This window comes from Coregonus clupeaformis, chromosome 35 (assembly GCF_020615455.1).
Source record: "Coregonus clupeaformis isolate EN_2021a chromosome 35, ASM2061545v1, whole genome shotgun sequence".
NCBI classification, from domain to species: Eukaryota; Metazoa; Chordata; class Actinopteri; order Salmoniformes; family Salmonidae; genus Coregonus; species Coregonus clupeaformis.
Window position 1 is genome coordinate 517,501 of NC_059226.1, and position 13,947 is coordinate 531,447.

At 42.5% G+C, this 13,947-nt stretch overlaps 2 protein-coding genes across 5 annotated transcripts in view; one reads left to right on the forward strand and one right to left on the reverse strand.

Moving 5' to 3' along the window:
• Positions 1-9,253, reverse strand: part of LOC121551457 (conserved oligomeric Golgi complex subunit 1-like) — a 28,678-nt gene extending 19,425 nt beyond the window's left edge. For both annotated transcript variants that reach the window (XM_041864126.2, XM_041864127.2), the window contains exons 1-6: positions 8,881-9,253; positions 8,143-8,253; positions 7,710-7,843; positions 6,293-6,474; positions 4,332-4,508; positions 2,763-2,919 (exon numbers count right to left, since the gene is read on the reverse strand). In XM_041864126.2, coding sequence (XP_041720060.2) covers positions 2,763-2,919; positions 4,332-4,508; positions 6,293-6,474; positions 7,710-7,843; positions 8,143-8,253; positions 8,881-9,189 — 1,070 coding nt within the window. In that variant the 5' untranslated portion in view covers positions 9,190-9,253. The remainder of the gene's footprint in view (positions 1-2,762; positions 2,920-4,331; positions 4,509-6,292; positions 6,475-7,709; positions 7,844-8,142; positions 8,254-8,880) is intronic.
• A 185-nt stretch (positions 9,254-9,438) lies between these two features.
• On the forward strand, positions 9,439-13,828 carry smim22 (small integral membrane protein 22). Of its 3 annotated transcripts, XM_041864132.2 has the most exons (5): positions 9,439-9,617; positions 9,732-9,795; positions 10,410-10,587; positions 10,888-10,955; positions 11,500-13,828. In XM_041864132.2, the coding sequence occupies exons 3-5, from the start codon at positions 10,458-10,460 to the stop codon at positions 11,545-11,547; spliced, it is 246 nt and encodes an 81-aa protein (XP_041720066.1). In that variant the 5' UTR covers positions 9,439-9,617; positions 9,732-9,795; positions 10,410-10,457; the 3' UTR covers positions 11,548-13,828. The 3 variants fall into 3 exon arrangements, with proteins under 3 accessions (XP_041720066.1, XP_041720065.1, XP_041720067.1); XM_041864131.2 differs by having other exon boundaries at positions 9,439-9,795; XM_041864133.2 differs by lacking the exon at positions 9,439-9,617 and having other exon boundaries at positions 9,767-9,849.
• The last annotated feature ends 119 nt before the right edge of the window (positions 13,829-13,947 follow it).

The window sequence follows — 13,947 nt, forward strand, 5'->3', positions numbered from 1 at the left end:
TTGAGTGAGAGGACTAACTGGCGTCTCCAAGTGGCCACACACCTCTCCAAAGGGTTCTCAGTTCCTAACTAATTCTAATGCACTTTTATGACTCAAAGTCTTCAACTATAAGGTGCTGTTTTGAGCTCTCCTAGCTGTGCTGGTGAGGAACTAGAGCAAGGACACTTGTAGTAGTTTTCTTTTGGAACACAGCCCTGCATCCCCGCCTTTACACAATTACTGTTGTTGTTTACGCAATTCAAAAATGGTCCATTAATAAATCGCAATCTGGGTCAGGTGGGCATCATTTGAAAGCTTGTTCTATTGCCAACATGACTAGCTAAGTTATAAACTACGATATTACAGTGTTAGGCTTTCACAAGGTAATTCAGGGAAACAGATCATTTTGGTGCACATAGAATGGTGTCATGAGTGCGTTTCAATTTTCTTCACAATACAACAAAAAGCTCATTCTGTTCAGGTCAACCCAGGGTATCAAACGTAGTGATCATACACGTTGACACTATATATGACATGAGTTTTATGATATGGAAGTGGAAATGTGGGTGTTTGGCTGCTGGTATGACATCAAAGCAGTATTTACTATAGTCCTCAACGTCTCCTCTTTCTAAATACATAGAGTCCTCTTCATTTACAGCATTTCCCTCACTCAGTCAACAACATTAGCGGGAGGGATGGGGGGCAACTTGTTGTCACGTGCGGTGCTGAAGTTCAGAACGGCTGTCAGTCAAAACCCATACAGAGCTGTGAAGCACAGAGCCAGAGCTCTGACGTCATGTATAGCATGTTACTGTACAGCCGCTGAGCTCTGACGTCATGTATAGCATGTTACTGTACAGCCGCTGAGCTCTGACGTCATGTATAGCATGTTACTGCACAGCCACTGAGCTCTGACGTCATGTATAGCATGTTACTGCACAGCCACTGAGCTCTGACGTCATGTATAGCACGTTACTGCACAGCCACTGAGCTCTGACGTCATGTATAGCATGTTACTGTCCAGCCGCTGAGCTCTGACGTCATGTATAGCATGTTACTGTACAGCCGCTGAGCTCCGACGTCATGTATAGCATGTTACTGTACAGCCGCTGAGCTCTGACATCATGTATAGCATGTGTAGTGGCTTCCTTTCCTCTTTACCATAGCCACTGCCCTAGCCTGAAGCGGGGTTGTTTCGGACGCATACAGTCCACACTCAACGTTTCCAAACGGCCAAACATTCAATGAGATCCAGGGATATAGTGCAACAAAAAATGTTTATTCTTCTTATCTAACAAAAAGGTATTCTCCAATCAACTTAAAGCAGAGATTACTTGAAATGCAAATACATAATATAATATGACCTGTCTGTCTGTATTTCTGTATGTCTATATGGTCAAAAAACTATACCGCTCCCGCATCTAGCAAGGACTCCTCCCCCGAAGGCCCAACTTCCTGCCTTTATACTAACACAATTAACACAGTACAATGAATGGGCAAGAGGGGGGGCCAAAAACTGAGTTACACTAATAACAAATGAATATATCTCAATCCAGTAAATAAATCGTAAAGGTACGTACCTAATATTTCATCATATACATTAATATTTAATATATTTACACAAATGTACATGGAGCTCAGTATGTTCAGTCTTTTATACAAAATATGCCCAAATCGGCTCTAACAGCATGTTACTGTACAGCCGCTGAGCTCTGACGTCATGTATAGCATGTTACTGTACAGCCGCTGAGCTCTGACGTCATGTATAGCATGTTACTGTACAGCCGCTGAGCTCTGACGTCATGTATAGCATGTTACTGTACAGCCGCTGAGCTCTGACGTCATGTATAGCACGTTACTGTACAGCCGCTGAGCTCTGACGTCATGTATAGCATGTTACTGTACAGCCGCTGAGTTCTGACGTCATGTATAGCATGTTACTGTACAGCCGCTGAGCTCTGACGTCATGTATAGCATGTTACTGTACAGCCACTGAGCTCTGACGTCATGTATAGCACGTTACTGTACAGCCGCTGTGTTCCAATTTAGATGCTTATCAGTGTCCAAATCTGCCATTTTCAACCCATATACGAGTTTAAAGGGTTGCCTGTTACTGAGGTTTATATCTTGTAAAACAACAGGGGGTTTGTTCATTAGAATTCATGCTCGTTTTATTATTTAAAAAGTGGAACATGAATTGCATCATTCAAGTCAGGAGTGTGTCTCCAAGTTGACGGGTTTATTAAAATCACCTCACCACTGTCTGGAAGTCACCCTCGGAGTTTCGTCAGCAACACGTGACAACGGAGGGCCCTCCGAGCGAGTTGGTAGGGGCGGAGGTTTGTGATTTACCGTCCGGCTCATTCTTAATTCAAACTTTGCTCAGTTACTCGCCTCCTTCTATAAATGCATTGGAGGAGAAGGTCCGAGGGAGGGACCTTGGACCTTTTTCTCCAATAGGATGTGAGGAATCGAGGCCAGATGAATTGAGATAGAGCCTAGAAAAAAGGCCAGATAGAACACATAGGAGAGCTGTTCTAATCAGTTCCATTGACTCCGTTCCATTTTGGTCCATTTAGTTCCCAGAGCAGATATAGTTCCTGAAGAACCTGGATATTTCTGGTCACAGATCACCGACTCTCCTTACCAATCTCATTCTTGTTCTACAGCGGATTATGATAGCTATTAAATATCAGCTGTTGAAATGAAGGGCAGTGATTGGCTGAAATATGGCAGCTTTTTCTATATGCAAAGTAAAGGGCATTGATTGGATGATGTCTTACATGTTGATCCACTGTTGTAGGGTGTCTCTGAGCTGCTCTCTCTGGATTGGCTGAGCCAGGGTTCTGAGGGCGGGCTGGAACTCAGTGATGGAGGAGGGGAGGTACTTGAACCAGCTACCTGTACTCACCTCCTCCTGAAGGACACGCCTCCCTTTACCTGGACAACAGGGGACACAAGTGAGACCAGAAGGACAGGTTCACACAAGATGTCAACAGTTCTATACTTACGCAATAAAGCCGGGGGTGGGGGGTGGTATATTGACATTATACCACAAACCCCAAGGTGCCTTATTGCTATTATAAACTGGTTACCAACAAATATAATTTTGTGTCTTTACAATATACCCGTGGTATATTGTCGGATATACAGTGCATTCAGAAAGTATTCAGACCCCTTGACTTTTTCCACATTTTAGGTTACAGCCTTATTCTAAAATTGATTAAATAGTTTGTTTCCCCTAATCAATCTACGCACAATACCCCACAATGACAAAGCAAAAACAGGTTTTTAGAAATGTTTGCAAATGTATGAAAATAAAAAATATCACATTTACATAAGTACTCAGACCCTTTACTCAGTACTTTGTTGAAGCACCTTTGGCAGCGATTACAGCCTCGAGTCTTCTTGGGTATGAAGCTACAAGCTTGGCACACCTGTATTTGGGGAGTTTCTCCCATTCTTCTCTGCAGATCCTCTCAGGTTGGATGGGGAGCGTCGCTGCACAGCTATTTTCAGCTCTCCAGAGATGTTAGATCGGGTTCAAGTCCGGGCTCTGGCTGGGCCACTCAAGGACATTCAGAGACTTGTCCCGAAGCCACTCCTGCGTTGTCTTGGCTGTGTGCTTAGGGTCGTTGTCCTGTTGGAAGGTCAACCTTCACCCCAGTCTGAGGTCCTGAGTGCTCTGGAGCAGGTTTTCATCAAGGATCTCTCTGTACTTTGCTCCGTTCATCTTTCCCTCGATCCTGACTAGTCTCGCAGTCCTTGCTGCTAAAAAACATCCCCACAGCATGATGCTGCCACCACCATGCTTCACCGTAGGGATGGTGCCAGGTTTCTTCCAGACGTGACGCTTGGCATTCAGGCCAAAGAGTTCAATCTTGGTTTCATCAGACCAAAGAATCTTGCTTCTCATGGTCTGAGAGTCTTTAGGTGCCTTTTGGCAAACTCCAAGTGGGCTGTCATGTGCCTTTTACTGAGGAGTGGCTTCCTTCTGGCCTGATTGGTGGAGTGCTGCAGAGATGGTTGTCCTTCTGGAAGGTTCTCCCATCTTCACAGAGGAACTTTGGAGCTCTGTCAGAGTGACCATCAGGTTCTTGGTCACCTCCCTGATCAAGGCCCTTCTCCCCCGATTGCTCAGTTTGGCCGGGCGGCCAGCTCTAGGAAGAGTCTTGGTGGTTCCAAACTTCTTCCATTTAAGAATGATGGAGGCCACTGTGTTCTTGGGGACCTTCATTGCTGCAGAAATGTTTTGGTACCCTTTGGGGCTCAAGAGCAGTTTGGGAATAAAATGGGATGAAAGTACTTTTTCTTCTTCAACCATTTCTTGCAGGGCATCATAGGTAATGTACCTGCAGGCGTGTTGGAGGTGACGTTCTCCAGAGTGGTGAAGAGGAGGCCGGAGCTCAGCCCTCCGTTCCCCAGCCGGGGACTCCCTTCTGGGGGTACGTAGAAGACAGCGTAGGCCTGGTACAGAGTGGTCACAAGGAGCTCCACCAGGCTACACACCTGGGCCTTAATACCAGCACCTGGAACACAGACGGTCATGGCTGTAAACCTGAACCACCACACCAGTCCACTGAACAGAGATGAAGTGGTTTAACAAAAACATCCCAACATGCAATCATGAAAGTGTGATAAAATTGCATGTTGACTTTGAGTAGAAGTGTCACGGCCGTAATAGTTTGTATTATTTTTGGTATAACACCATGTTGTGGTCTGCCTGTTGACTAGCTGGGATGTTGTGTAGTGTATTGTGTTGTATTGTGTAGGATGTAGTGTTGTGTATTGTGTTGTATTGTGTAGGATGTTGTGTATTGTGTAGGATGTAGTGTTGTATTGTGTAGGATGTTGTGTATTGTGTTGTATTGTGTAGGATGTAGTGTTGTGTATTGTGTTGTATTGTGTAGGATGTTGTGTTGTACTGTGTAGGATGTTGTGTTGTGTATTGTATAGTGTTGTGTATTGTGTAGGATGTAGTGTTGTGTATGATGTAGGGTTGTGTAGGATGTAGGGTTGTGTATTGTGTAGGATGTTGTATTGTTTAGGATGTTGTGTTGTATTATGTAGGATGTAGTGTTGTGTATTGTGTAGGATGTAGTGTTGTGTATGATGTAGGGTTGTGTAGGATGTAGGGTTGTGTATTGTGTAGGATGTTGTATTGTTTAGGATGTTGTGTTGTATTATGTAGGATGTAGGGTTGTGTATTGTGTTGTATTGTGTAGGATGTTGTGTATTGTGTAGGATGTAGTGTTGTGTAGGATGTAGTGTTGTATTGTGTAGGATGTTGTGTATTGTGTTGTATTGTGTAGGATGTAGTGTTGTGTATTGTGTTGTATTGTGTAGGATGTTGTGTTGTACTGTGTAGGATGTTGTGTTGTGTATTGTATAGTGTTGTGTATTGTGTAGGATGTAGTGTTGTGTATTGTGTAGGATGTAGGGTTGTGTAGGATGTAGGGTTGTGTATTTTGTAGGATGTTGTATTGTTTAGGATGTTGTGTTGTATTATGTAGGATGTAGTGTTGTGTATTGTGTAGGATGTAGAGTTGTGTATTGTGTAGGGTGTTGTGTAGGATATAGTGTTGTGTATTGTGTAGGATGTTGTGTTGTGTAGGATGTAGTGTTGTGTATTGTGTAGGATGTTGTGTTGTATTATGTAGGATGTAGTGTTGTGTATTGTGTAGGATGTAGTGTTGTGTATTGTGTAGGATGTAGGGTTGTGTATTGTGTAGGGTGTTGTGTAGGATATAGTGTTGTGTATTGTGTAGGATGTTGTGTATTGTGTTGTGTAGGATGTAATGTTGTGTATTGTGTTGTGTATTGTGTAGGATGTTGTGTATTGTGTTGTGTGTTGTGTATTGTGTAGGATGTTGTGTATTGTGTTGTGTAGGATGTAGTGTTGTGTATTGTGTTGTATATTGTGTTGTATTGTGTATGATGTAGTGTTGTGTATTGTTGTGTATTGTATAGGATGTTGTGTTGTGTATTGTTTTATTGTGTAGGATGCCGTGTTGTGTATGGTGTAGGATGCTGTGTTGTGTATTGTGTAGGATGCTGTGTTGTGTATTGTGTAGGATGCTGTGTTGTGTATTGTGTAGGATGTAGTGTATTGTGTAGGATGTTGTGGTGTGTATTGTGTTGTATTGTGTGGGATATTGTGTTGTGTATCGTGTATGATGTTGTGTTGTGTAGGATGTTGTGTTGTATTATGTAGGATGTAGTGTTGTGTATTGTGTAGGATGTTGTGTTGTATTGTGTTGGATGTTGTGTAGTGTATTGTGTTGTATTGTGGTACACTGGTATATACTAGTACCATGTTGTGGCTGGTTGAGTAGCTGTTGGATAGAGGCCTTCCTAGCCAGGAGGAAGTCAGCCAGAGCCTGACGTGGAGAGCTGTCCTCCAGGAGCATGGTGGACACTAGGGCTTCAGCGATGGCCTGGTCCGACACCGCCCGACCACGCAGAACTGACTTACTGTCCAGCAAAATGGTGGACCTGGGGGGAGGGGGGGTGGAAGAGAGAGATGCATATTATTGTTTTGTTTCAGCTCAGCAGGATTTTGGGAGCACTGTGCAACTAGGAAAACAATCTCCCAGATAATAATTGTTGTACAAAAAAAGGCTTTGCTGTACAGTTGTTTCAGAGTGCCCTAGAGAAGAAAGGTGAAAGTGCAGATTCATTAGGGTCATGGTTGCACCGTTACTACAGCAAACACATCTTCCTTCTAGCAGAACCAGGTCAAAAGATCTGATCCATATTACCGGCGCAACGTTTTTTTCTCTTCCCCACCCCCCCATAAAAAAATGTAGTGGTTGTCCCACTGGCTATCCTAAGGTGAATGCACCAATTTGTAAGTCGCTCTGGATAAGAGCGTCTGCTAAATGATGTAAATGTAAATGTGAATCACCGGGACCTCATTTTACATTCGTAAACCATGTAGTGGGTTGTTCTAAAACTACTCGCTCGTCATTAACCGTTTGTTTACACTTTGTTCAGTCATGTTACCTCATTGGCTAGCTAGCTAACAACCTGGTAACTTTACATTTACATTTTAGTCATTTAGCAGACGCTCTTATCCAGAGCGACTTACAGTTAGTGAGTGCATACATTTCAACCCTGGGGTTGCAAACGCCATGCTCTACCAACTGAGCTACACAGGACTTTACCAAACATTTGGGGCACTGAAAGAAAGGGATAGATTTTTTAGGAGATAACTGATCAAATGAATGAATGAATGAATAGATCTCTTGCTTGTTATCATCACAAACCTGACGTTTTTAAAGAGACAGTGTACAATTTTCAATGTAATGCATCTCAATAGGAAAATAGTGCTTTTACACAATGTAGAAACGTAATATTCCAAAAATGACTTTGTAATTTCAATGACAGGTATTCGTATCAACATTTTAGCTTTTATAATAAACTGTCTTTACAGTGTCACATATTAGTTTCTAGGGTACAACATGTGCTTCATAAGTAGCTAGAATTCTTATAGGCTGAATCTCAATCAATTTAAAACATCTTATTTTCTGGTGCTCCTAAATTGAATGTGGTGCTCCCAAATTGAATGTGGTGCTCCCAAATTGAATGTGGTGCTCCTAAATTGAATGTGGTGCTCCTAAATTGAATGTGGTGCTCCTAGCCCTGCTCGGTAGGCTCTTCAATTTCACAGAAAATCCAGATTTGGTAATCGGCTTCCTCATCCAAAATGACATCATGATGACATTCACCTGAAGTGTCCAGCAGCAGCCACCTGCCTGACCAGGATTGGGAAGCGAGCGAGGACGGGGCTGTACTGTGGTCCTCCAGCCTCCAGGTGGAGCTGTCTGTGCAGGTGGCAGCAGAGCAGGTAGAGCTGGGTGGCCTGCAGCAAAAAGGGTGGTAAAGCAGAGAGGTTATAAGGACTTTTCTCACCAGCATCCCATTGCCAGCCTGACTACCCAAACCCTGACCTTAACCAATTCTGAAATTAAATATTGGTTGGCTGGTCAGGAGTGTCCGTTAAACCAAGAGTTAGCTTGTTAGCATTAGCCATGCCCAATGATGTGGGTTTACATACATCATTGATCATTGACCAGCTAGTATTAGCATGACGGTAAAGTATGACATGTCTTCCTATGGGAAATGCTAACAGTCCACTGTCTTAGTAATACGTGTCTTTGCCTGCAGGTACTGAGAGGCCTCCATGGAACTCCAGATCCTCTCTGGGATCTCCAGCAGCAGCTTGATCTGAGAGGCCATGGTGTAGAACTTATCCTGGGACTGCCTCTGGACCTGGAGAGACAGAGACAGAGACAGAGACAGAGGGAGAGAGAGAGAGAGACAGAGAGAGAGACAGAGACAGAGAGACAGAGAGAGAGAGACAGAGAGAGAGACAGAGACAGAGACAGAGAGAGAGACAGAGAGAGAGACAGAGACAGAGACAGAGAGAGAGAGAGAGACAGAGACAGAGACAGAGAGACAGAGAGAGAGAGACAGAGACAGAGAGAGAGAGACAGAGACAGAGAGAGACAGAGAGAGACAGAGACAGAGAGACAGAGAGAGACAGAGACAGAGACAGAGAGAGAGACAGAGAGAGACAGAGAGAGAGACAGAGAGAGAGAGAGAGAGAGAGAGAGAGACAGAGACAGAGACAGAGACAGAGACAGAGACAGAGACAGAGAGAGAGAGAGAGACAGAGAGAGAGAGAGAGAGAGAGAGAGAGAGAGAGAGAGAGAGAGAGAGAGAGAGAGAGAGAGAGAGAGAGATTATAAACAAATGCAGGCACAGACAGAGAGAAACACAGGGATACACAGTGAGGGAATGGTACAGAACAGTTTGCTATCTACATCAACAGAACTAGTGAGCCATCACCACCGCCAAGTAACGTTAGCTCGCTAGTTTCACAATGGAGCCACATACCTCTTCTTTGCTGTTGCTTTGGGGAACGCTTTTCCCCTGTTTCAGCTTGTGGCAGTAGTGGTGCATGTCCTGGATGGACGTAACTACGCTCTCCGAACACTGCCTCATCTCTCCGATGGTGTCGGCGGCATCGATCAGATCGCGGTACCGCTCGCCCACCATCTGACGAAGTTCCTCCTTCTTGTGCTCGATCTCTCCACGGACTTTCCGCTCGATGCCGCGTATCTCCTCCGTGTTGTACCGCTCGAACAGAACCGTCGGGTCTCGGATATCCGAAACCCGGAGAGATTGAGCAGGAACCACGGCCATCGCAGCTGAGCTTCACAGAGAGCGACGTGCCAACCTGAAGAAACTACAACCCGGAAGACGGAGCGAAACTCACTTCCACGTAAACAATGGATCAGATGAAAAGCTGAAAATGAGGAGCCAGGAAAGTAACAGCGCCTCATGCGGATCTAATATGTTACTACAATACATCATATGACTGCAGCTCAATCAACAACCTGACAAAATATTACGTAATTCAGCTGGTTTACTATAGAAAAAATATAACATTTATAGTGTATCTATGCAATGAAAACAACTGTACCTATGACAAATCCCAGTTTTTTATATACATGCGTCACACATATTCAATGTTCTGACTTGATTTCCTCCAGTCACATAATAAAAGTTTCCTTTGAAAAGACATGGCCAAGAGCAATGGTGGAAATGATTGGCGATATCGCTCACATTCGGTAAGTTCATGATCACAATACACCTTAAGATCTACTTGGAGGAAATTAAGCAGAATTTAAACGACCTTCCTTTGCCCCATGCCAATCAGTGTACATTGACTCACACTGCGACAGGTGCGTCAGTCGGGCAGGTACCCGGAAGAAGAGAAAAAACACCAGGAGCTTGTTCGAGTTACAGGTACAATGAACTTCGGGAAAACATATAGAAACTTGTTTGATTACTACCGAAAATATGAGTTTATTGTAACTGTTTATGTTCAAGTGAAGTCAGATATATAGGTAATCTTGGAATATTCTTTAAAAGGGGAAAGTCTGAGGCTGCAATTAATCAAGCTGCGATTGTCAGTCAAACATAACGATAATGATGTTGGTCTTGTGTTAAAGAAATTAACAGCAAATGTAGTCCTTTTAGATGTAAAATATAGTCTTTTTTTGGCTAGTTGATCTATGTCTAATCATAGTAGTCTATGTAAAAGTGATCAGGAGACAAGTACTGTGTCCAGGTCAGAGCAGGTACACTGAACTCTGATCCATTCAATTTACGAGGTACATTCAAAATGCATCATGATCTCCCTTACAATGAAATAACATTGGTTTGTATATTTAGGACTACTTTATAAACCGACAGTCAGCCAATCAGGTGCATTGTCATTGCCTATATAGAATTACCACATATGTTTTCTTCCTCCAGTGTGTCCTGTATTAACCCTAACTGCTACAGTTCTGGACCAGACAAACCTTGTATTTTATAATCATAATAAACCATATAATGTTGTTGTCCTTCTTCTCCAGTGTGTTAACCCTTACTGAGAAGAGACTACCTCTAACTCCGCTATAGCCATGGACCAGAGGAACCTACAAGGAGAGTTTAAGGATCAGTTTGCAGACGTGGTGTCCAGACTGCAGTCTAAACAGCTGTTCCAGTCTGACTGGGACATCGCCTCCTTTGCCATCTTCTTCATCTTCATCGGTAGGAACACACACACACACACACACACATACACACACATACACACACATGACTGTCCATCTTACACCTTAAGGAACAACGGGGACTGTGAAGAGACACACAAGGGTATAGACACATGCATACGCACACATTGTGATATTGTTGTATGGTGGTATTAAACGTTTTGTATTGTAGATAGGTAGTGGTGTAATAATGTCATATGATGTACTGTTTTATATGTAATGTAAGTGCTTTAATATGTTTGGACCCCAGGAAGAGCTAATTGGGATCCCTAATAAATACACATCTTGATCCATTCAGGCATGGTTCTGCTGCTTGTTCTCCTGGTTCTGATCCGCTGCTGCTGCTGCTGCTGCTGTGATGAACAGGTAATGTAGCAATCAATCAATATTCAATAAAATGCAACGATTGACAGGTAATGTAATGGCCTGTTTCTGTGAGAAATGTGTGCTGTGTATATAGCCTGGTCCCAGATCTGTTGGTATCTATAGCCTGGTCTCAGATCTGTTGGTATATATAGCCTGGACCCAGATCTGTTGTTATCTATAGCCTGGTCCCAGATCTGTTGGTATCTATAGTCTGGTCTCAGATCTGTTGGTATCTATAGTCTGGTCTCAGATCTGTTGGTATCTATAGCCTGGGCCCAGATCTGTTGGTATCTATAGCCTGGGCCCAGATCTGTTGGTATCTATGGTATTATGGTGAAGACCCATCAGTTAAAATCATTCACATGATCACATCCTACAATAGAGGGTCTGTTTTAGTGTGACCACAGATTTAGCATGGCTGTATGAAGCAGTCTGTGTGCTGCCTATCTGTGTGAGACAGTGTTCACTGTATTTCCTCTGAATAAAGATGCCTTGAAAGATAAATGATTTCCGCTGCTCTCTCTCACTCCGTGTTTCCCAACAGCCTAAAAGACACAAAGTGGGCCATGAAAACTTTGGAATGGATTCCTGAAAGAAACTTGGAACAGAATCAAAAGATTCCACAATGACGACTTTTAGAAAATCGATTAGTCCTTTTATAATTAATTGTATTCATATTTTTAGATAGATGCACTTTATATTTGCACTTTTATCTGTGTGCCAAACCAAGAGTTGTATAACTTGTTTTCATCCCAGTCCTATCTATTTACTTTGACTGGTGGAAAATGTTGCACTCCCTGTGGTAACCTGTTTTAGCTGTTGTCTAATGGTGGAAAGTCATCGGAGGTTATATGAATCAGTTTGTTTACTTGTTCCCTGCACGGCTAGTGGATGTTGCTAAGACGCCAGAAAAGAGAGCAAGGTGAAAAGTCACTGGGTGTCACAACCAGAAGAGAAAAGGGCTTTCACTAAGGGTTCATGAATCATGAAAAACTAGGCACCACTCTTTATGTAGTGTAATCAACGCAAGTTCACAAAGCCAAATGTTTTGTACTTCATTTAACATGTACTTTAAACGTATGTAATGAGGAATGATAGATATAGTAGTATTGATTCACAATTGCATGATTTTAATATAGTTATTAACAATATAATTCAATGTTGAAACATGTTACAATGTACTTATTAAAATTGTTCAATACAATTTAAATATTTTGTATTGAATCTGTCCTGATTGACTGACTGAACACTCTTGTATAACATCTCTTTATTGCACAGATAAGATTATATGGTCCACAACATATACATATCTCAAAATACGTTTTTATTAACACTTGCAGTGATAATTAATTTTGTTCAGCATTGGAATGGATATTCACTTCACAGGGAATCAGAGGCAAAGTAATATAAGTGCAAAAATAAACAATTGAATAAATAAACACATTAGCAAACAACACATACATTGAAATGAATTGATAATACGATTAATAACAGAATAATAGCTTAGCGTTGAGGAGGCATGACCGTTTACCGTTCAGGAGGCATGACCGTTTACCGTTCAGGAGGCATGACCGTTCAGGAGGCATGACCGTTTACCGTTCAAAGCTGGGAATGTACGGTTTCCTTTATATTCCTTGGAATGACGCTTTATGTCAAGTATAGAGTCAGAAACCTACAAGTTAATGTCACTATGAAGAGTTGCGTTAACACCGTTTCATGTCACAAAACGTATCCTTCTGAGTTGTGTAGTCTACACAGTAGGACAATCTGCTTGACACATTTGTTTCCAAGACCCTTTTTCACACCACTGAGCAGAGCAAACCGAGCTGTACTGAGCTGGCCTGGTTAGGCATTAACCATAGATGCTGGAACCGTGTAGGAGAAGACAATACGTTTGTATCGGTCCCTACCCAAATAAACTATACATTTTAATATAAAATATTCGAGCCAGTACAGTACGTTTTTGGTCGGTATTATAGTGTGAAAAGGGTATAACTATGTGGAGAGGAGAAACGTTAGTGTTCAGTAACGAGTGTTTGACTAAAAAAAAATAACAAGACAAGTTGCTCTATTGATTCATAACGAGGTCCAAGTTAGTTCTATACAACAAGGAGGTCCAACCAAGTTAGTACTATACAACAAGGAGGTCCAACCAAGTTAGTACTATACAACAAGGAGGTCCAACCAAGTTAGTACTATACAACAAGGAGGTCCAACCAAGTTAGTACTATACAACAAGGAGGTCCAACCAAGTTAGTACTATACAACAGGGAGGTCCAACCAAGTTAGTACTATACAACAAGGAGGTCCAAGTTAGTACGATACAACAAGGAGGTCCAAGTTAGTACTATACAACAAGGAGGTCCAACCAAGTTAGTACTATACAACAAGGAGGTCCAACCAAGTTAGTACTATACAACAAGGAGGTCCAAGTTAGTACTATACAACAAGGAGGTCCAACCAAGTTAGTACTATACAACAAGGAGGTCCAACCAAGTTAGTACTATACAACAGGGAGGTCCAACCAAGTTAGTACTATACAACAAGGAGGTCCAACCAAGTTAGTACGATACAACAAGGAGGTCCAAGTTAGTACTATACAACAAGGAGGTCCAACCAAGTTAGTACTATACAACAAGGAGGTCCAACCAAGTTAGTACTATACAACAGGGAGGTCCAACCAAGTTAGTACTATACAACAAGGAGGTCCAACCAAGTTAGTACGATACAACAAGGAGGTCCAAGTTAGTACTATACAACAAGGAGGTCCAACCAAGTTAGTACTATACAACAAGGAGGTCCAACCAAGTTAGTACTATACAACAAGGAGGTCCAAGTTAGTACTATACAACAAGGAGGTCCAACCAAGTTAGTACGATACAACAAGGAGGTCCAACCAAGTTAGTACTATACAACAGGGAGGTCCAACCAAGTTAGTACTATACAACAAGGAGGTCCAACCAAGTTAGTACTATACAACAAGGAGGTCCAA